This window comes from Pipistrellus hanaki (genome assembly GCF_964339955.1).
Source record: "Pipistrellus hanaki genome assembly, chromosome: 5".
Taxonomy (NCBI): domain Eukaryota; kingdom Metazoa; phylum Chordata; class Mammalia; order Chiroptera; family Vespertilionidae; genus Pipistrellus; species Pipistrellus hanaki.
In genome coordinates, this window is record NC_140507.1 from 70,054,235 (window position 1) to 70,073,650 (window position 19,416).

At 55.4% G+C, this 19,416-nt stretch overlaps 3 protein-coding genes across 7 annotated transcripts in view; 2 read left to right on the forward strand and 1 right to left on the reverse strand.

Annotated features, from left to right (window-relative positions):
• On the reverse strand, window positions 1-13,683 carry PRSS57 (serine protease 57). 2 transcript variants are annotated; one of them, XM_084886471.1, is made up of 5 exons: window positions 13,635-13,683; window positions 5,544-5,697; window positions 3,356-3,500; window positions 1,626-1,889; window positions 1-646 (listed from the first exon to the last, which is right to left on the reverse strand). In XM_084886471.1, exons 2-5 carry the CDS (start codon window positions 5,636-5,638, stop codon window positions 434-436), a joined length of 717 nt encoding a protein of 238 aa, XP_084742597.1. In that variant the 5' UTR covers window positions 5,639-5,697; window positions 13,635-13,683; the 3' UTR covers window positions 1-433. The 2 variants fall into 2 exon arrangements, with proteins under 2 accessions (XP_084742597.1, XP_084742596.1); XM_084886470.1 differs by lacking the exon at window positions 13,635-13,683 and adding an exon at window positions 6,124-6,256.
• The window catches only part of BSG (basigin (Ok blood group)), a 126,725-nt gene that overhangs the window by 105,082 nt on the left and 2,227 nt on the right, over window positions 1-19,416 (forward strand). The window lies entirely within an intron of this gene.
• The window catches only part of PALM (paralemmin), a 25,662-nt gene continuing 18,259 nt past the window's right edge, over window positions 12,014-19,416 (forward strand). For 2 of the 4 annotated variants that reach the window (XM_084886415.1, XM_084886414.1), the window contains exon 1: window positions 12,015-12,269. In XM_084886415.1, the coding sequence (XP_084742541.1) occupies window positions 12,265-12,269 (5 nt within the window). In that variant the 5' untranslated portion in view covers window positions 12,015-12,264. Of the gene's footprint in view, window positions 12,270-19,416 lie in introns of all 4 variants that reach the window. The other 2 variants (XM_084886416.1, XM_084886413.1) reach the window with 2 other exon arrangements.

Below are 19,416 nucleotides of genomic sequence, written 5' to 3' on the forward strand. Positions count from 1 at the left end.
GGGCTCTAGAAGCATCTGGAAGCATCATGAGCCTATGTCCTTGGGGCAGCCACTGTCCATCGTGGCCTCAGTGTCTATCTCTGGGCAGTGGGCGGCCCCCAGAGAGAGCACTGAGGCAGGTAGAGAGGTGGTGGGCGTGGCTGGAAGAGAAAGGAGGCCGAGCAAGTGGCTCAGGGAGGAAGTGGCTCATCTGGACCCTCAGCCACCTGAGGCCAAGAAGCAACTCAAGGGATGTGGGTAGAGCATCATGTCTGGTTGTCAGTTAACATTTTATTCAGTTTTTTGGCCCTTGTTGTTTGGAATTTATGCCCCTCCCCCTACCCCGAGCTCCCTGGAAGGTTCTGTGGACCCCCTGCCCCAGCCACAGGCTCTTCCAGGCCAAAGCTGTTTGCATTGGCTGTCATCTCATTTGCATACACAGTGCTGCTGCGGTTCAGGAAGCTCCTGTGGGGGCCCCAGCGGTCCTGGGTGAGGAGGTGAGCTGGGGGCTGTGGGGTCGATGCTGAACCACACCCCAGATCCAGGTCACGAAAGCAGACACCTGGGTGTACACATCTGGGGTCTTGGGGTCGCCACACCAGAGGCCGGAGAAGGAAACGAGGCCATGGGCAAGGTTCCTGCACACCAGGGGCCCCCCGGAGTCCGCCTGGGATGAAAGGAAAGGCGAGGTCAGGGCATCTTCTCTCAGCCTCACTTTGCCTGAAAGGAGCTTCTACATGTAACGCCCACCAGGACCCTTTCCTGCCCTCAAAACCCTTCCATGACCCCCTCGTGCTCTTACAGCAAAGACTAAACCCTCACCTCAGCCCTCAAGACTCTGAAGGTCTATATCTCTACCCACATCTCCCACATCTCTCTCCCTTATCGGGTTCCAGCCACACCAGCCTTCCGGAGCAAGCCAAACTTCATCAGCCTCTAAGCTTTTGCGTGTCTTTGAGATCTGTCACTGCCCCCTACTGGACACTGCTTGTATAAACCTAGAAGTCTGCAGCTGTTTGTGCAGTGCAGACCTGAACAGCTGTGCAGGCAGCACTGGGACTGTCTCTCTGCCTGTTATGCCTTCCCTCAGATCTTAAGGCTCCTTCAAGTCTCAGCTCAAAGGTGCTCTCCTCAGAGAAACCTTCCTGAATACTCACCCTGAAACTCCTGCTTTCTCCCTTCCCCTCCCCTCCTGGTCCTGGCACCCTAATGGTCATCTGGAATGAGCTCTGCTCCTAGGAGGTGACAGTTCTACAGATGGAGAAGGTGGAGTGAGGTCCAGAGAAGCGAGGCGACTTTTCCAAGGCCTGGAAAGGGGCACAGTCTGGACTGGGGCCCAGGCAGTTGGGCTCCAGAACCTGTGTTCTGAACCACTGAGCTCTCTTGCCTAAAACAAAAGAGCCTCCAGGCTGAGCTTCTTCCTCTGGCCAGGGCCAGGGTATTAGCAGCAGGAGCTGTGACTGCCTGTGCTGGATCCTGTTTATAAACACACAAATCTGTAGCTCTTTGTGCACGGCACAGCCATACATGGTTTGGTGTAGGGTAAGCTGGACTTGGTTCCCAAGGCTCTGCCCAGCTCTGACCTTCTCCGAGGGCCTTGGTTTCCCCATATGGTAAGGGGGAGGGATGGACGACGAACATCTTACCGAGCAGAAGCCTCGCCGCCGCCGGTCCCCACTGTGGGTGCAGACCATGGCCGGGCTGAGCTGGCCCTTCCAGGAGCTGTTGCAGACGTCCAGGCCCAGCACGCGGACCTCGGCCTCCATCAGCCCGGGGGGCGGTTCCTCAAAGTTGGACACAGAGCCCCAGCCGGCCACGTGGCACCTCGTCTCAGCCCTGGGCGGCCTGGCGCCCCTTTGTGGCAGCCTCAGCAGCCTCACCGCAGGACCCAGGATGGCGGAGCTGTTCAGCTACGGGGAGAACACCGAGTTTTGGACCACCCAAACCGTCACCACTGCTCCTGCCTCCGTTTACCCGTCTGTGACACCTGGTCTCTTGGCCTTATGGAGAGAAAGCAATGGCTGTCAGAAGGCCACTGCTTTTGCCACCGCATGCCCCCTGTCCATCAGCCCTTACCTGCTCAGCCCAAATGGTCTTTCTAAACAGCATTTCCTTCCCTGCTCTAAGCCCTCCCATTGCCCTTGGAATAAAACTCTTACCCCCCACTAAGTCCTCCCTTCTAGCAAGAATGAATTTACTGCCATGTCCTGGGCCCACCCCCACACTTTGGCTCATACTATACCCCCCACCTGGAGCATCTTTCCTATCCAACTTTCAGATCTCAGCTTAGACACCACCTTCTCCAGGCAGCTTTCCAAGACGCCCAGGGTAGGGTAGGTGCCTCCTCTGGGCAGCCATGTGCCCCTGCCAAGGCCAGTTTACCCAACTGCCACTCGCTTAGACTGAAGGCTTTAAGGGGTCAGCCCCATGGCTTGTTCCTGGCTGTGTCCCTGCTAACCGGCACATAGTTGGCACTCAATCAACAGTTTTTGAATGAATGACTCGGGCCCCTCATTTTGGTACACACCCCCTGACCTTGGGCACATCCCTAACCACTCCCAACCTCAGTTTCCCCATCTGCACAATGGGATGGGTGAGTCAGAGCAGTGGGTTCCAAGCTCTGGGGTCCCACAGGTGAGTAAAATCCAGGCTTTGGCTGCTGACATCCGCTGCCGCCTTTCTATTTGCCAAGAGAGCCCCACACCCCAGACCTTCCTGTTCCCAGGGACCCATTCAGTCATATGGAGTATCTCTCCCTTTTTAATTTTTCAACACATTTGGAGGGCAAGTTTGGGACATCCTCCCTTTGAAACAGAGGCCCTGGGGGTTCCGAGAGTTGGATTTGGGGTGCCTGGGTGGGAACTGCAGGGGGGTGCTTTGAAAGGGCGCACCTCATGGGGAAGCAGAGGGAAACTCACATTGATGGGTGAAGCCACTTCCTGGCCAGAAAACCCCAAGAAGGGCCCAAGTGGCAGGGGACTGAGGTCTTTCATGGCCCTTATCTGTTCCCCCCACCGGCCTGAACATTGAGCACCGGCTGTGTGCCATACACGAGGTAAACATTCCTGTCCTCGGGTCCCGAGGAGGCAGTGAACAATGGTGAGGTAGCAAATGCGCAGGTGCTGCTTGCTAGCAGGTGACAGTTGTGCTGGGCTTAAGAAAAGTGGAGCAGGGAGAAGGAACAGCAGGACAGGGACAGGTTGTAGGATGAGGGGGTCGTCCAAGAAGGTCTCCCGAGAAGGAGGCATTTGAGCAAAGACTTAACCTGACTCAGGTGTTTCAGGATCCTTCAGCTGTTTTAAAACAGGCGCAGCCATCACGGGAGTAGCTGGGACAGGCCAGACCTACACGCAGCGTTCCTCCCCACGAAGCTCACCTTCAGCAGGCAGATGTCGTTGGCGTGGGTTGTGGGCTGGTAGTCGGGGTGACTGGTGACAGCTGAGATGCTGAACACCTGCTGGGTGGGCTCTGAGGTGCGGATGTTGTGCGCCCCCAGCACCACCAGGAGGGTCCGTGGGTCTCTGCGGCGGGAGGGGCACAGTGGGTGAGGCTGGGGGAAGGCTGCCTGTCACAGGCTTTGGTAGCCCCATTGGCAAAGCCGGTGCACAGTGATCTATCTAACCTTGATAATCATGATGCTTGTTTCATTCCCACCTCAGTTACAGTATGAGTGCTAATCATCAAAGTGCTAATTCTAATAACTAAGCTATAGTTAGGATGGATTGAATATGTTTATATTTATTATAATCCCCACTTCAATTATAACATTACCTCTGAAGGGGTTCAGAACATGCTTCCCCAAGATGTGCCCCTTTGGCGTTTGGATTTTTTTTTTTTTAATTGATTTCAGCCCTGGCCAGTTTTGCTCAGTGGATAGAGCATCGGCCTGTGGACTGAAAGGTCCCAGGTTTGATTCCGGTCAAGGGCATGTTACCTTGCTTGCGGGCCCATCCCCAGAGAGAGATGTGCAGGAGGCAACTGAATCAGTGTCTCTCTCATCGATGTTTCTAACTCTCTATTCCCCTCCCTTCCTCTCTGTAAAAAATCAATAAAATATATTTTAAAAAACTGATTTCAGAGAGAGGAAGGGAGAGGGAGAGAAACATCAATGATGAGAGAGAACCATTGATTGACTGCCTCCTGCATGCCCCCCTACTGGATATCAAGCTTGCAACCCAGACATGTGCCCGACTGAGGATCCAACTGTCACCTCCTGGTTCATAGGCCAAAGCTCAACCATTGAGCCACACTGGCCAGGCTGGCATGTGGATTATTTTGAGCTAAAGGCCATCAAGATTCTCTGGGCTCACAAGAAACGTCTGCCTCTTGCTTAACCACCTACGTGAATCTAAATTGGGGGCTTGGCCCATGATGAGACTTAACCACCAAAGACCATCTTATGGCCTAAGAGGGCCTGGCAAGCTTCTAATTACTGAAGGTCTTGAGCAGCGTTTTTCAACCGCTGTTCCGCGGCACACTAGTGTGCCGCGAGATGTTGCCTGGTGTGCCGTAGGTGCAGACAAGACAAGAATTTTATAATTTTTCACTATTTTGTTTACTTAATATTTCATAATAAAGTAATTATAAAATACTTTCTTTGTGTTTATTTGATTCCTATTCAAGAGAATTACTTTATATGTAGTCAATATAGGCACAAAGTTAAATTTTTTAACATTTTCTAATGGTGGTGTGCCTCGTGATTTTTTTCATGAAACAAGTGTGCCTTTGCCCAAAAAAGGTTGAAAAACACTGGTCTTGAGGATGACCCTTCCTCCCTCTGATGCCTCAGGCACCTGACCTCATCCCTAGCTCAGGTGACATGTGTACCTCATCTGTCCTTTCTGTTCCCGAACCTCTCATGGATGTGGGGTCTCTGACTCCCTCTGTATATGGGTCATCCACATGTATACATGTATTACATTTGGTTATTTTCCCTTGTTAATCTGTCTCATGTAGATTTAATTCTTAGACCATTGGAAGGATCTGGAGGAAATTTTCTTTTTTCAATAATTTTCAATGTTGCCGAGACCGGTTTGGCTCAATGGATAGAGCGTCGGCTTGGGGACTGAAGGGATCCGGGTTCGATTCCGGTCAAGGGCATGTACCTTGGTTGCGGGCACTTCCCCAGTAGGGGGTGTGCAAGAGGCAGCTGATCGATGACTCTCTCTCATCGATGTTTCTAGCTTTCTATCTCTCTCCCTTCCTCTCTGTACAAAATCAATAAAATATATTTTAAAAAAATAATAATAATTTTCAATGTTAATGTTATTAATTATTATAAACCAAGCACAGCGATGACAACGTCTACTTATTGTGGTGGAGGTTCCTTGACAAGGTGGGGGTAGCCCCACCATTTCCCTTTTGTTGTCCCAGAAAGCTGGCCCCAGAGATGCCTCCTCCTTCAGGGGAGAGGGCGGGATCTGGCCATCCCAACCCGCCCCCACTGGAATGCAGCAATGCCCACACCAGGAACACCCGTCACCACTGCCACCCCTGAAATACAGCCAGAGCATCCCAGGGTCCCAAGAAGCAGGAGGCAGGAGGAGCGCCCCAGGAGGGCTCACCTGTCGCTGAGGCAGTGGGCAGCTGTGACCACCCAGCGGGCACGGAGCAGGAAGCCGCCGCAGTGATGCTGGCCCTGGAACTTCACCGATGCCATGTAGGGACGGGAGTGCGGGGCCACCTCTCGGCCCCCAATGATCCTAGCCCCCCAGGAGCCTGCAGAGGAGAGGAGGGGTATGTTGGGAAGGGCAGAAGATGGGTTAATGGGGACAGTTTAGGCGCTGGATGGGATGGGGGTCGAGTTAAGGGAGAGTGAGAGATAGACAGGGACGGAGGTAGAGAGATGCAGAAGGACTCAGAGTGATGAGGAGCCCAGAGAAGGCCCTTGCATGTGCCAGGAGGAGAACTGGATCCCAGAAAACCTGCACCTGCGCCTGCGCCTGGTCAAGATCCCAGCTGGGCCTCCCACCCCACTCCCCGGTGAGGCCCTGGAGGGAGACCAGCAGGGGTTGTGTGGCTGCACCAAGTCGGGGCCCGCGTGTGGGGTACCTCAGCATTTCTTGGGGGAGGTCTGGGAGGGGGCCTTGGGGCACCTGGGGAGTTCCTGGGGGGCCTCTATATGGGGACTCCTGGGGTCCTCACCTGGAAGCCTCATGGACAGCATCAGAGCAGTGGCCACCGTCAGCAAAAGTCGGTCCCAGCCCTCCACCCCAGGCCCCATGGCCCCAGACTTCTCAAGGCTGAAGTCTCCCTGAGAGCGTTGAGGACCAAGGCACCTACCCTCACCAACGGCCTGGAAAGGGGGAACTCAGCTGTGGTCTGTGGTTGGAGGCCCCTTCAGCCCCCACCAGCAACGCTCAGATCTGAGCTGGTGATACTGGGAAACTGATGATTTGACTGCCTTGGGGTTGTTGATCATAATTGCACAGGAGGAAACAGCAGTGGGGGAAGCAGGGGGCTGCCTGCCCAGGCAAACCCTGGCTCCACCAGTCCCTGGGACCCTGGAGATCACTTTCCCTTGCTGTGCTGGTAGGGCCTCTATATGGGCTTCAGTTTCCTCAGCATCTTCCCTAGGCCTTGGTCAGTTCCCCCAGCCACACACCCCTGAGGGGGTTGGTATAAGCATCACTGAAGCTGCAGGAGTGTGGAACCTCATTTAGTCCTGGAGTGACCCGAGGATGTCAGTAGTGTTTCTATCCCCATGCTACAGATGGGGAAACTGAGGCACAGAGAGGTTAAGTGCCTTGGCCAGGGTCATACAGAGAGGGAGTGAGAGGCCAGGGTTGCAGCCTCAGGACAGCTCCTATTGCTCCTGCCAGGGGCCAGTTCTACCCACAGCCAGGCCCGTTTCCTCCCCATGTGATAAGCAGTTGTGAAACAGACAACTGTCCTTCATGGTCCCACCTCACCAAGCTTTCCGTTTTCCAACCCGAGGTGCAGAGCGGGGAGTGTTTTGTCTGGGGCAGCATGGAAGATGGCCGTGAGCCCAGGACACTTGGACTATCGTCCTTGACTGTTCTTCCCATGGAGGATTTGGGTGGCTTTCCCAGTCAGAGCAGACACAACAACAACAGTGACAATGATAATAACAACAATCCTATATAATAAAGATGATGTAGCATGCAAATTAACCTCACGCCCTTACAAGATGGCTGCCTACAACCAAGCTGACAGGGGGTTAGTGAGGGACTACCAAACAACTGAACAAGCAGGCTGCATGGGCCGAGTAGGCTGGGGGAGGGGGGGTTAGTGAGAGATGACCAAATGACTGAACAGCAGGCTGTGTGGGGCAACCAAACCGGGGGGCGAGGCGGGGCGGGGAGAGCAGTTGGGGGAAACGAGGTCCACAGGGGTGACAGTTGGGGACGACCACACCAGCAGACGTGGGCAGTTATGGGTGACCAGGCCAGCAGTGGGGCAGAAAGAGAAGACCAGGCAGATGGAAGGGGGGAGTGATTAGGCTGGTGTGGGGGCAGTGAGGGATGACTTGGCTGGTGGGGGGGCAGTTGGGGGTGACCAGGCAGGCAGGCAGGAAGGCAGGTGAGCGATTAGGAGCCAGTGGTCCAGGATTGTGAGAGGGATGTCTGACTGCCAGGATCAGGCCTAACCTGGCAGTCAGACATCCCCCAAGAGGTCCTGGATTAGAGAGGATGCAGGCTGGGCTGAGGGGACCCCCCTCCCCGCTGTGCATGAATTTTTTTTTTTTTTGTACCGGGTCTCTAGTAATGGTAACAATAGCTCCCTTTACTAAACACTTACTATTATTATTTTTTAAAATATATTTTTATTGATTTCAGAGAGGAAGAGAGAGACATCAATGATGAGAGAGAATAGATTGGAAGCCTCCTGCACGCCCCCTACTGGGAATGGAGCCCATAATCTGAGCATGTGCCCTTAACCAGAATCGAACCCAGGACCGTTCAGTCTGCGGGCGGATGCTATATCCACTGAGCCAAACCAGCTAGGGCCTTACTTTTATTATTGATTTGTTAGAGCTCTTTATATGTCGAAGAGATTGACTCATGGTCATATTAATTTCTTTTCTGAGAATTCTCAGGTGCAGAGGACACAGCCCTCCTGGGGAGTGAGTTTGGGTTCTGTTGATCTGCAGATGGACCAATGCTGAGCCAGCCAGAGCTGGGTACCCCATCAGGTCCCCATGCCCCTTGCCCGTGAAGGCCGGGCACCCCAGGGCCACGGAACAGGCCAGGAAGACAGCAGGAGTGAAGGCTGTGGCATTTTACTCTGTCAAGGGCCTGACCTCGTCTGGGCCTGAGGTTTGGGGTTATAAAGCTGGGGTGGGGAAGCTTGAGCCCCTTTCTTTCTGGGATACAGTCCCTCTCATGTTTAGCTTACACCTCCTTGGCCCCTTTTGGGATGGGAAACACAGGCCTGAGCTGAAGTCAGGGCTAGGGGAGGGAAAGGGATCTCTGACTGAGCGATAGAGGAGGCTTTGGGGGCCTGCACAGAGCCTGTGTGAAGCTTCCCCGGGAGTCAAGGGCCCCAGAGGGTGTCCCGGAGCAGCCAGGCTGTGAGGTGGGTGCAGAGCAGGGGCAGGGGTGCTGGGCCGCGGTGGCTAAGGAGGTGGAAGGAGAAGGGGCATCATCATGGAAATCGTGGTTGCAAGTGGTACAGGAAGGGGCTGTGGCCAGAGGAATGGGAGCTGCAGCTCCGTGAGCAGAGGATTAAGAAGTGGGTGATGTGGCTGCCTCTCTGGAGGGTGAAAGGTCAACTCAAGCCTACTGCTCTAGTTCCGGACACACCCTGCCTTGTCCCAGCTCCATGCCTTTTGGGGGTCTGTCCTTGCTACTTGGGATGCTTCTCCCCACCATCTCTGCCTGACCTCCTTTCCCCAGCTCATGTGTCACTACCTCTAGGAAGCAACTGCCTGCATGCCTGAGTCTGGGGTGTGAATGTTGGGGTCTTGGGGCCCCTAGGCAGGGCCTTGAGAGCTCTGGGAAGGAATTTCACTTTTGATGTAAGGGAGGTGGGAGCCCTTGAAAGTCTAGGGCTGAGAAAGGTGTAGAATGTTTTGTGGGAGGAGAGATGCTCCCAACAGTCCCTCTCCATCCTTCTATTTTTTTTTTTTTTAATCTTATTGATTTTCCACAGAGAGGAAAGGAGAGGGATAGAGAGGCAGAAACATGGATGAGAGAGAAACATTGGCCAACTGCCTCCCCTACTGGGGATGTGCCCCCAACCAATGCACATGTCCTTGACCGGAATCGAACCTGGGACCCTTCAGTCCTAAGGCCAATGCTCAATCCACTGAGCCAAACCGGTTTGGCTCTATTTTCTTTCTTTCTTTTAAAAAAATATTTTTATTGATTTCAGAGAGAAAAGGAGAGGGAGAGCTAGAAACCTCAATGATGTGAGAGAATCATTGATCTGCTGTTTCCTGATCGTCCCCTACTGGGCAACCTGTGTACGTGCCCTAACTGTGACCTGGTTCATAGGTCAATGCTCAACCACTGAGCCACACCTGACGGGCTTTTTTAAACAAACAAACAAACAAACAAACAAACAAAAACTTTATGAATTTAATTGTCATCCTTTCACAGGGACCATGCTAATTTTCTGTCTCCTTCCAATTTTAGTGTATGTGCTGCCAAAGCCAGCACTCTTCCTCCTCTTTTTAAACAAAATGCATCCAGCATCACTAGAACCTTGAATCATTTACTTAGGAGACAAAAAAATGCCATTTCTCTGAGGACAAGGTTCCTGCATCCCTGACACCTAACTCTGCTGGGTGCACAGTAGGTCCTCAATAAATCTTTTTGGACCGAATGAACACAGAGACAGAGGGCAGCGATGGAATTACTCACAGCTTCCTTTTGCTGAGCAATTCATGTACTAAATATTGCCTCTGGCTGCTTTCATGTTGCAATGCAAGACCTGCGGTTGCAATGCTGAAAATATTTATTATCTGGCCCTTTATAGGAATAGTTTGCCAAACCCTGGGCTACTGTGTGCTGGGCCTTGTTTCAAGCCCTTCCTGTGTATTCACTCTGTTAACCCTCCCAGCTGCCCTAAGAGATGGGGAAATAAGGCTCAGAGAGGTTAAGAAACATACCCAGGGTCACACAGCCCATGTGGCTCTGAGCTGGGACTCAAACCCAGGGCCCTTGATGTTTCTCTGGGTCTTTTTTTTTTTTTTAAGTTTGCTAATTTATCTCATTATTTTAATGCTAAATGAATGCACATTCATTGTAAAAAGGGGGAGATGAAAAGGCCTATAAACAAAGAAATAGCAGTGTTCCTGTCCCCTCTGGGGTGCATCCGGATACTTCTCTAGAGCCCCTCCAAAGCTATTTCCCTTTGCACACACATCCATTCATTAAGCACCTGCTGAGTAGAACTATTTTACTTACAAGAAAACAGTTTAGCCAAGACCAGTTTGGCTCAATGGATAGAGCGTTGGCTTGGGGACTGAAGGGTCCCGGGTTCAATTCCGGTCAAGGGCATGTACCTTGGTTGCGGGCATATCCCCAGTGGGTGTGTGTGTGTGTGTGCAAGAGGCAGCTAATCGATGACTCTCTCTCATCGATGTTTCTAACTCTCTATCTCTCTCCCTTCCTCTCTCTACAAAATCAATAAAATATATTAAAAAGGAAAAAAAAAGAAAAAGAAAATAGTTTAGAAGGGTTTTAGGAGAATCTCTCTTCCCTGCCCTCCCCGAAGTCAGACCCCAGTAAGTAAGTGTGTTTGGGGCCAGGAGACTAGAGTTCTTATAAGAACCTGGGAAGTCAGGGCTGCAGAACACATGTTGGCAGTGACAGGTCCTGCCTCTCTCCTGGTCTGTGGGTCACATGGTGACACGTGCAGCACGAAGGACTCAAGATAGTCTGCAAGACATCAAGGGGTAGGCAGGACTGGTTGCCTCTGTCTTCTGCCTGTGCCTGCTTCTCACATGATCTTGTCCAGACTTCCCCTAGCTCAGCCCAGGCCTCACCCTAAACCCAGACGGCCAGCTGACCACCCAGTGTCATTCTTTGTTGTCCCCCTCCCCAACCCCATCATGTTAACATGTCCTTCAAGTGGCTCAGTCTGGAAATGGGGAGACCCCAATGCCTGTCATCCCACAACCCATCGGTAGCAATCCTGTCAGCTCTCCCTTCAAGATCCATCCACAATCCACCTGCCTTTCAATCTTATTCAGCCTCAAAGGGGGGTGGGATCCCAGTTCAGCCTCTGCCAGGCCTCCATGCCTCTCCACTTTACCCTTAATTCACTCCCCACCTGGCAGCCAGAGGGGCCATCACAAAAAATAAATCAGATTGGTTCATCTCCTGCTCTAAACTCTGCTGTGGCTCCCTACTGCCCTCAGGACAAAGCCTGAGCTCTCCTGGCTCCCTCCTCTAGCCACCTCACTGGTTCTGGCTACAGAGGCCTGCAGTGTGTGCTGTGAGAGCTGAGGCAGATTTAAATCATTTACCCTCCTCCAACTCCAGCTCCAGGACCAGCGCCCAGCAAGCGCTGAGAAGCTTAAGGAATTGCTGTGTTATTATCATTCCTCCTCACCCGGGCCTGGCTGGGTCCCACAGCCCCGCCTTTGCACTTGCAGCGCCCTCCGCCTTGAACGCTCCTCCTGCAGACCGCCAGGCTGCAGCAGAGGCGTCAGTTCCTTGGAGCGGCCTCCCGGACTCCCCCTCCCCGCCCCTTCATCCCCCAGGTCCTTTGCCCCCAGCCTCCCCTCCCCCGCTTCCCTTTGGACCGGGAGCTGGGAGGGACAGGGTTTTGTCCAGGTCAAAACCCTAGCGCACAGACTCCGCCTCAGCATCGATCCCTAGACTCTCCATTCCAATAATCACAGGCTGTTGTTGTTCCTTGGGATGAAGCCCCGAGGACAAGGGATGGATGACTCCGGCGGGGCGTGGGGCGCAGCTCCGGGGAGGCTCCAGGCCAGGTCCACGGGCGGCGGCGGGGAGGCTGCGGGCACGGCCGGCGCGCGGGGCTGGGGGAGCTGCCGCATTGCCGGCGGCCGGCAGGGGGCGCAGCGCCGGCCGCGGCGCCGGGAGGTGGGAGGGGACCGGGCGGGGAGGGGAGCGACAGCGAAACGCGGTGGCGGCGGCGCCGGCGCGCGCGCTCAGCCCACCCCCCGCGCCCGCCGCCGCCCGGACAATAAACAGCCGCTCGCGGGGCGATGCCGGAGCCGGCGCCTGCGCCCCCGCGCCGCGCAGCCCGGGCCGCCTGGCCGTAGCCCGCCGCCCTCCTCCCGCCCCGCGAACCCCCAAAGCTCGCCCCGGCTCAGCATCGCCGACCCGATCGGACCTCCGCAGGGAGATGGAGTGAGTAGGCGCGCCCGGGCCGGGGCGGGGGGCTGTGGGCGGGGGCGCAACCAGGGGCGAGGCCTCTCCACCGCCCCCACCCGGAGCGGCGCGGCCCCCGCGTGGAGGGGGAGGTGGCGAGGGGCTTCCGGGACCCCCAGCTCAGTCTTTCCCCCGGAAAGACTCGGGCTGGGCAGCGCCGATCCTGAGACCTACCCCACCCCACCCCACCCCACTCCACCAAGGGGCCCACGGGCTCGCGGGGACTCGGGCGCGAGCGGCTGGGGGGCAGCCCAGGACACAGGGAGGGGGAGGCGCGCGTTTCTGTTCCTGCCCGGCCCGCGCCCTGCCCGCGGCCCCTGGGCTCGCCTCGGCCACCTGTGGGCTCCCAAGTGGGCCCCCTGGGGTGATGGAGCGACCCCTTCCCATGGCACAGCCAGGCCTTGAGCTCACCCGCCACCCCTCACCCCCTCACGCCCCAGCCTGAGCTCGCTGCTCCCTGCGCCCTGGACGCGCCCACAGGTCAATCCTCCCTCCATCTGGCTGCCCTCCCCACCGGCCTCTGTCTAGAGCCCCTGTTAAGGCGGGGGGGCGGCGGAGTGGGGGGCTAGGGGGCTGGGGGTTGGCTGACAGATGTTGTCCCGAGTTACCACTGGAGGGAGGGGCCTTCTCTCCAGGCTTCCGGTCTGGGGTGTGTGAGACTGGGGTCCAGGTGCCTTCCAACAGGGGAGCAGGGAGTTGATCCCCTCCGGGGAAAGTGCCCCCAAATGGTGCAGCCAAGAGTGCCCTGACCGCTCGCTCGGGATGGGATGGGTGGCCTGGGTCTGGAGGGTGAGGTGCGGAGTTCCTGGGCCAGGGCTCTTGCACAAGCAGGTGCTGAATGAGTGTGCACGGTCATTTCAGACAGAGTCCTTCTTTCTGGCGTCAGGGTGGCCCCGCGCCCCCACTCCCACAGGTGGGCGCCGGGAGGTGGTACCGAGTGTTTGCCAGGGCAGGGAGTGGGCAGCAGGTGCCTGGGGTCCCGGCGGCCTGCTCGCTATGTGTGTGTGGGGGGACATCTGCTGTCGGGCACTGGGGCAGGTCCCCATGGGGCAGGGGGCCTGGCCTGGTAGGTCTAGCCAGTCCAGCTCCCCCTGCCCTTCCCACTGGGTGTGTTTTCTGAACATACAACTTCCCTCCAGGGATTCACCCCTGACCCACCACACCCTCCGCTGGGTGGGAGCCCCCGCCTCCTGCCCTCCTCGGAATGTGACACCCAGTGTCCTCTGCTTTTGAAAACCCAGACAAAGGCCTTAGCTGCTCCTCAAGCCGCCCCGGGAGCCCAGCCAGGGGCTCAGGGGAGCCAGGGCCCAGACTTGTCTGCGCTACGATCCCCCACTTGTTTACCTGCTCTGCTCCCAGGGACCAGGGGGAGCCTCTAGGCCTGACAGCAGGCCCCGGGCAGGGTGTGGCCTCGGGGAGGGGGCTGCCCTGGAGAACGAGAGCAGAGCTAGGAGGGCTGTTTGGTCGGATCTCATTGTTTCCTTCCCCACCACCCCTTTCTTTCTCAGTGTGGACACTGAGGCCCTGGGAGGGGCAGTACTGCCCCAGCGTCACACAGCACAAGGCGGGTGCCCTGTCCTGGGCCTTCTTGGTCACAGGTCAGATATGGTGCTATGCGCCCCCTCCCCCCCCAATTAGGTGGATCACTGGCTTTTCTGGGTACAGATGTGGGGTGGGACTTGGCATTACATGGCTCGAATAGACTTGAGAGAAAGCCTCTTTCCCCAGCGCTTGGGCTGACGATGGTGAGGAGAGGCTGCCACGGCGCTGCCCGGGCTGGGACACCTGCCCCTCGCTCATTCCTCGCTCGCGGGCCTTTCCCACGAGGGCAGAGCAGGCTCCAGGCACAGAGGCAACAGCCCCCAGGACAAATCCCTCCCCTCCTTCGGTTTCCATGGATTTTGCCATCGGAGTCACAGGAGATCTTGGTTGTAAGGCTTATGGTGGTGCTGGAAACTTTCTTTTAAAAACAAAATTTTAAAAAAGAGAACCTGAAAAAATAAATGTAAGAATTTCACAAAATGTTATTAAAGGATCAAACAGATTTTCATTCGTTTAGGAATGTAAAGATTAAACCTGTTTTCATTAGTTTAAGACTTTAAGGGTTTATTGAAAAGTAGCAGCTGATCACCGAGCTATTGGGCTAGATGGCTGATGCTGCAAAGATGGGACAAGGGCCGAAACCAGTGTGGTTCAGTGGATGGAGCATCGGCCTGGGGACTGAAGGGTCTCGGGTTCGATTCTGGTCAAAGGGCATGTACCTTGGTTGCGGGCACATCCCCAGTGGAGGGTGTGCAGGAGGCAGCTGATCGATGTTTCTCTCTCATCGATGTTTCTTACTCTCTATCCCTCCTCTCCCTTCCTCTCTGTAAAAAATCAATAAAATATATATTTTTTAAAATGTGACAAGGGTGGGAGTGGCAGAGCAGGACACACTCCTGGTGGGGAGAGCTGGACGCCGGTCCTGCCTGGGAGGGAGGATTTGCTGTGGGGGCCCCATGAGGTACTGCTCCTCCAGGAGCCTCAGGATCTGGCTGATAAAGGAACGATATCTTAGCTCAGGGCGGCCGTTCTCAAATGCCCAGGCTCTGTCCTGGCTGAAGGCAGGGGGGAGAGGAGCGAGAGAGCAGAGCTGGGGCCGGACCTTCCCAGATTTCTCCCCACCCTCGGGCCTGGACGGCTTTAAGGAGTCTCTGTTGGGTGCTAACGGATCCTTCATGTTTCTCTCACACTTGCTAATCTCCCTTGTTAATGAGAGGCACAGCCAGTTAAAAAGCAGCAATATCCAGTGGTAATTGAATAACAAGCTTTCGTTTTCATTGTGTCTGTTTCTCCATGCTTTTACTCTGTGGCCGTGGCTTCTTATTTTCCCAGTCTTGGTAACAATGAAATGTTTCCATCTAAAACCGAGGGGGTTGGATTCAAACGGTGAGCGATGGGAAGAAAAGGGACAAGCAGATAATCCTAGAGGAAGTGGCAGGAACATGGGGATGTGGTTCGAGAAGCGCTGGCATCCTTTCTTTACGTTAAAATCATTTAGTGAGCACTTGCTGTAGGCCTGGATGGAGCGCTTTGTCCCTGTGAATTAATTTTCTTCATCTTTACAGCAGCCCTGTAAGGTGGGGAAACTGAGGCATGGAGGGATGACACGACATGCTGGAGGCCACAGCTGATCAGGGGTAGGGCTTGGGCTTGCTGGGCTTTCCTCTTAGCGGCCAGGGCAGGGAGGGAATCTTTGTACCTTCCTATGTCCCAGGGGCTTTTGTCTACAGCAGTGGTCAGCAAACTCATTAGTCAACAGAGCCAAATATCAACAGTACAATGATTGAAATTTGACTTCTGCACATGCATGGGCCATAAAGTTTCCATCACACTGTACGTGCATGCCCGCATGTGGTATTTTGTGGAAGGAGCCACACGCAAGGGGCCAAAGAGCCGCACGTGGCTCTCGAGCTGCAGTTTGCCGAACACTGGTCTACAGGGTTCCTAGGTATTCTGGCACCAGCTTTCCAACCTGGTTGGTAGTCTTGGCTCCTGGGGGCATCTGCCCCTGGCCCCCCCTGTGACCTCTCTGTGACTGCTGCTTTGAGAGCAGGCCATGGGAAGGCAGTGTCCTGCCTCCTTGTGAGAATGGGTACGCCACTCACCTTCCCTGGGCTCGCTTTTCACACTAGGTGAGTGGAGACGTGAACCTACCGAGCCCCCTCCCAGGGGGGTCACAGTTGGGAGAGGAGCGGGTGCCATATGGACTTGGATCTTGTAATACCAGCCCCAAACGAGACCCACCCTCACAGGTCTCAGATTTGATGCTGGGAAATAGGTTGAAGTTCTGGGGGGATGGGGGGGAGGGGGGGCGGGACTCACATCTCCTCTTTCCAAGCCTGGGACCCTGCTCCCATCCATCCTCCCTCCACCCAGGAAGTGTCTTACCCATTCGTGTAAGGAGCACTCCCTCCTGACCATCCGAGCCCCGTGCTGGGTCCGAAGGCCCGGGGCAGCCCCTGGACGGTCTCCTCGGAGGTGTGAGGGAGGCGTCCAGTCTTTTCCGTCACGGGCCTTTTCTGGGAAAGGTGTTTAAGGGTTTGCCCAGTGGACAGAGGGAGCACCTGGCAGGAGAGAGTGGCCTGTGCGTTTCTGCTAGAGGTGGGAGAGCACTGGGAGAGGGGAGCACGCTGTGGTTTGTGCTCTCGGGGCTGGGTCCTCACAGGCCTCCAGTGCCCAGCGGGGGGCCACGGGAGCCGTGGATGGGTCCGAGCAGGGGAGAAGGGAGAGCTGATGCCAGGCACCAGAAGAGACTCTTGCAGGTGAGGGGCCAGGTTGCTGAGGAGCTAGTCAGGGTTCAGTCTAGACGGGGCAGGTGAGGGCAGCTCAGAGACAAGGGCCAAAGTCAGGGGAGCAGGACCCAATGTCTGGGTGGGCATAGTACTGACTTCAGAGGTTTTTTTTTTTTTTTAATGCATATTTTATTTATTTTTTTTACAGAGAGGAAGGGAGAGGGATAGAGAGTTAGAAACATCAATCAGCTGCCTCCTGCACACCCCCTACTGGGGATGTGCCTGCAACCAAGGTACATGCCATTGACCAGCATCAAATCTGGTCCGCAGGCCGACGTTCTATCCACTGAGCCATGCTGGTGGCTGATTTCAGAGTTGTGTGGTGTCAGAGCCATGCACAGGGCCAGGCCTTCCTGGTCAGAGAGAGATGGCCCGGCCCCTGGATGCTCAGAGAGGCTGGAGGCGCCCTGGCCATGCGCCAGAGGGTCTCTGTGCGGTGTATGATGGCCAAAGAGAGGCCTTGGTTCTCAGGAGTGGGGAACTGGGCTGGGGTATCCGTCTCCTGCTCCTTTAAACAAGAGTTCAGGGACAGTCAAAGCCCGTCTCTGGGACAGAATGGATTGGGCTGAAAATGGAGAGCTAGAAACCAAGCCAGGCCGTGTGGTGGGCAGATTAGGTAAGGACCCAAGTGAGGCCAGGCTGCGTGGACAAGGGTGGTGGTGGGACGGGGCCACGCCTCGGAGCCCAGCGTGTGTGTGTGTGTGTGTGTGTGTGTGTGTGTGTCAGTGATGTGGGTTCCTTGAAGGCGGAGTGAAGGGAAGGGGCTTGGCAGAGGGCTTGCAGGGAATGAAGATGATGTCCTAGTCAGTTGGTGTTCACACCCTTTCGATCATGGAGAGTCTCCGGGCAGGACCTGTGCTCTGACCCTGGCCTGGCCCTTGGTGAGAGGGTCGGCATTTCTGCTATAGAAAGGTACATGTCTATTTTTACCAGCTGTATTGCGATATCATTCACACACCACACAACCCACCCCACTAAAGTGCACAATTCAGTGGTTTCAGCACATCTACAGAGCTGTACAACCATCACCACTAATTCCAGAACATTCCATCAGCCCTAAAGCAGGCCCTGTCCCCTTTTGCAGGCATCCCCATCCCGGCAACCCTAACCCATTCTCTGTCTCTGGAATGTGCCTGTTCTGGACATTTCACGTAAATGGAACCACATACTATGTGGCATTTTGTGTCTGGCTTCTTCCACTGAGCATCACGTGTTCAAGGCTCACCCACGTTGTATCAGCACTTGTTTTCATGGCTGAGTAATATTCCATCGAGTGGCCGGACATATTGTGTTTATCCATTCATCCCTGGTGGGTGTTTGGGTTGTTCATATATTAATTTGTACAGTCACTTCCAAGGTAGTCAGAACCTATCCCATGTCCTCTATTAGATGGGGGCAACCCTGATCCTGCTTTAGATCGATGTGACAGTGTTTCTTTTTTTTTTTTAATATATTTTATTGATTTTTTACAGAGAGGAAGAGAGAGAGATAGAGAGCTAGAAACGTCGATGAGAGAGAAACATCGACCAGCTGCCTCTTGCACACCCCCCACTGGGGATGTGCCCGCAACCAATGTACATGCCCTTGACCGGAATCGAACCCGGGACCTTTCAGTCCGCAGACCGACGCTCTACCACTGAGCCAAACCCGTTTTGGTGACAGTGTTTCTTTAAAAGGAAAGCATGGAGGTGGTCGTAGGACAGGTGGTCAGTCCAGGGGGTGGCAGGAATGGGAAGAGGGGACTGGCGGGGCCTCCTCTGAAAGTGGAAATACCCTAATTGACTTGCTGGCACAGTGACTGTTTACTGAGAACCTGCTGTATCCTGGGTGCTGGGTACGTGGCAGGGACAAGAAGAGACAGTCGCTGTCCTCGCGAGGAAATAAAAAACAAAATGAGCAAAGGTCCAGGGCGTTGCAGGAGGGTGAGAGCTGGCAGGGGCACTGGGGGGGTCCCGGGGCTGAACCTGCGTAGGGAGATCAGAGGAAGCCTAAAGAAGGAGGTGGCGTCTGAAGGAAGCCCTAAGGGAACGGGCGAGGCCCGCGATGCAGGGACAGCCTGCGCCAGGCAGAGCACACAGCCAGTGCAAAGGCCCTGTTTTTTGTTGTTGTTTTTAAAAAATATATTTTATTGATTCTTTCACAGAAAGGAAGGGAGAGGGACAGAGAGCCAGAAACATCGATGAGAGAGAAACATCAATCAGCTGCCTCTTGCACCCCCCCCCCCTGGGGACGTGCCCACAACCAGGGCACATGCCCCTGACTGGAATCGAACCCGGGACCCCTCAGTCCGCAGGCCAACGCTCTATCCACTGAGCCAAACCGGCCTCGGCTAAGGCCCTGGGTTGTAACGTGCTTTGGACGCCTGAGTGTGGCTGGAGTCGAGTGAGGGGTGGGCAGGAACCATGGTCTCTGCAGCTGGATTTGCCGTGGCCCCGGGGAAGGCTCTGCCTCTGTGGCCTCCCCTCATGCTCCGCTGCCCTCCGCTGAAGGGCCCGGGGCAGGGTCCAGCCCGCCCTGCTCTCTGCCCAGGTTAATGGGCAACAGGCTCGCCCCTCTGGGTCTGTGTCCTGCCCTGACCTGTCTCCACCACCGGGTGCTGTCTCCGCCTTGAACCTCCGGGGCAGCGAATGCCTCATGGCTGTCCACCTCTTAGTTAGCGACAGTCGTGGTCCTGGGAGTCCCCGGGGGAGGGAGGGGACCAGGAAGGCTTGCTGGAAGAGGGGACTGTGCGTGAGCAGAGCTTGGAGGTGGAGGAGGGAGAGGGGAGGCCGAGGGAGGCGATGAGGAGTGAC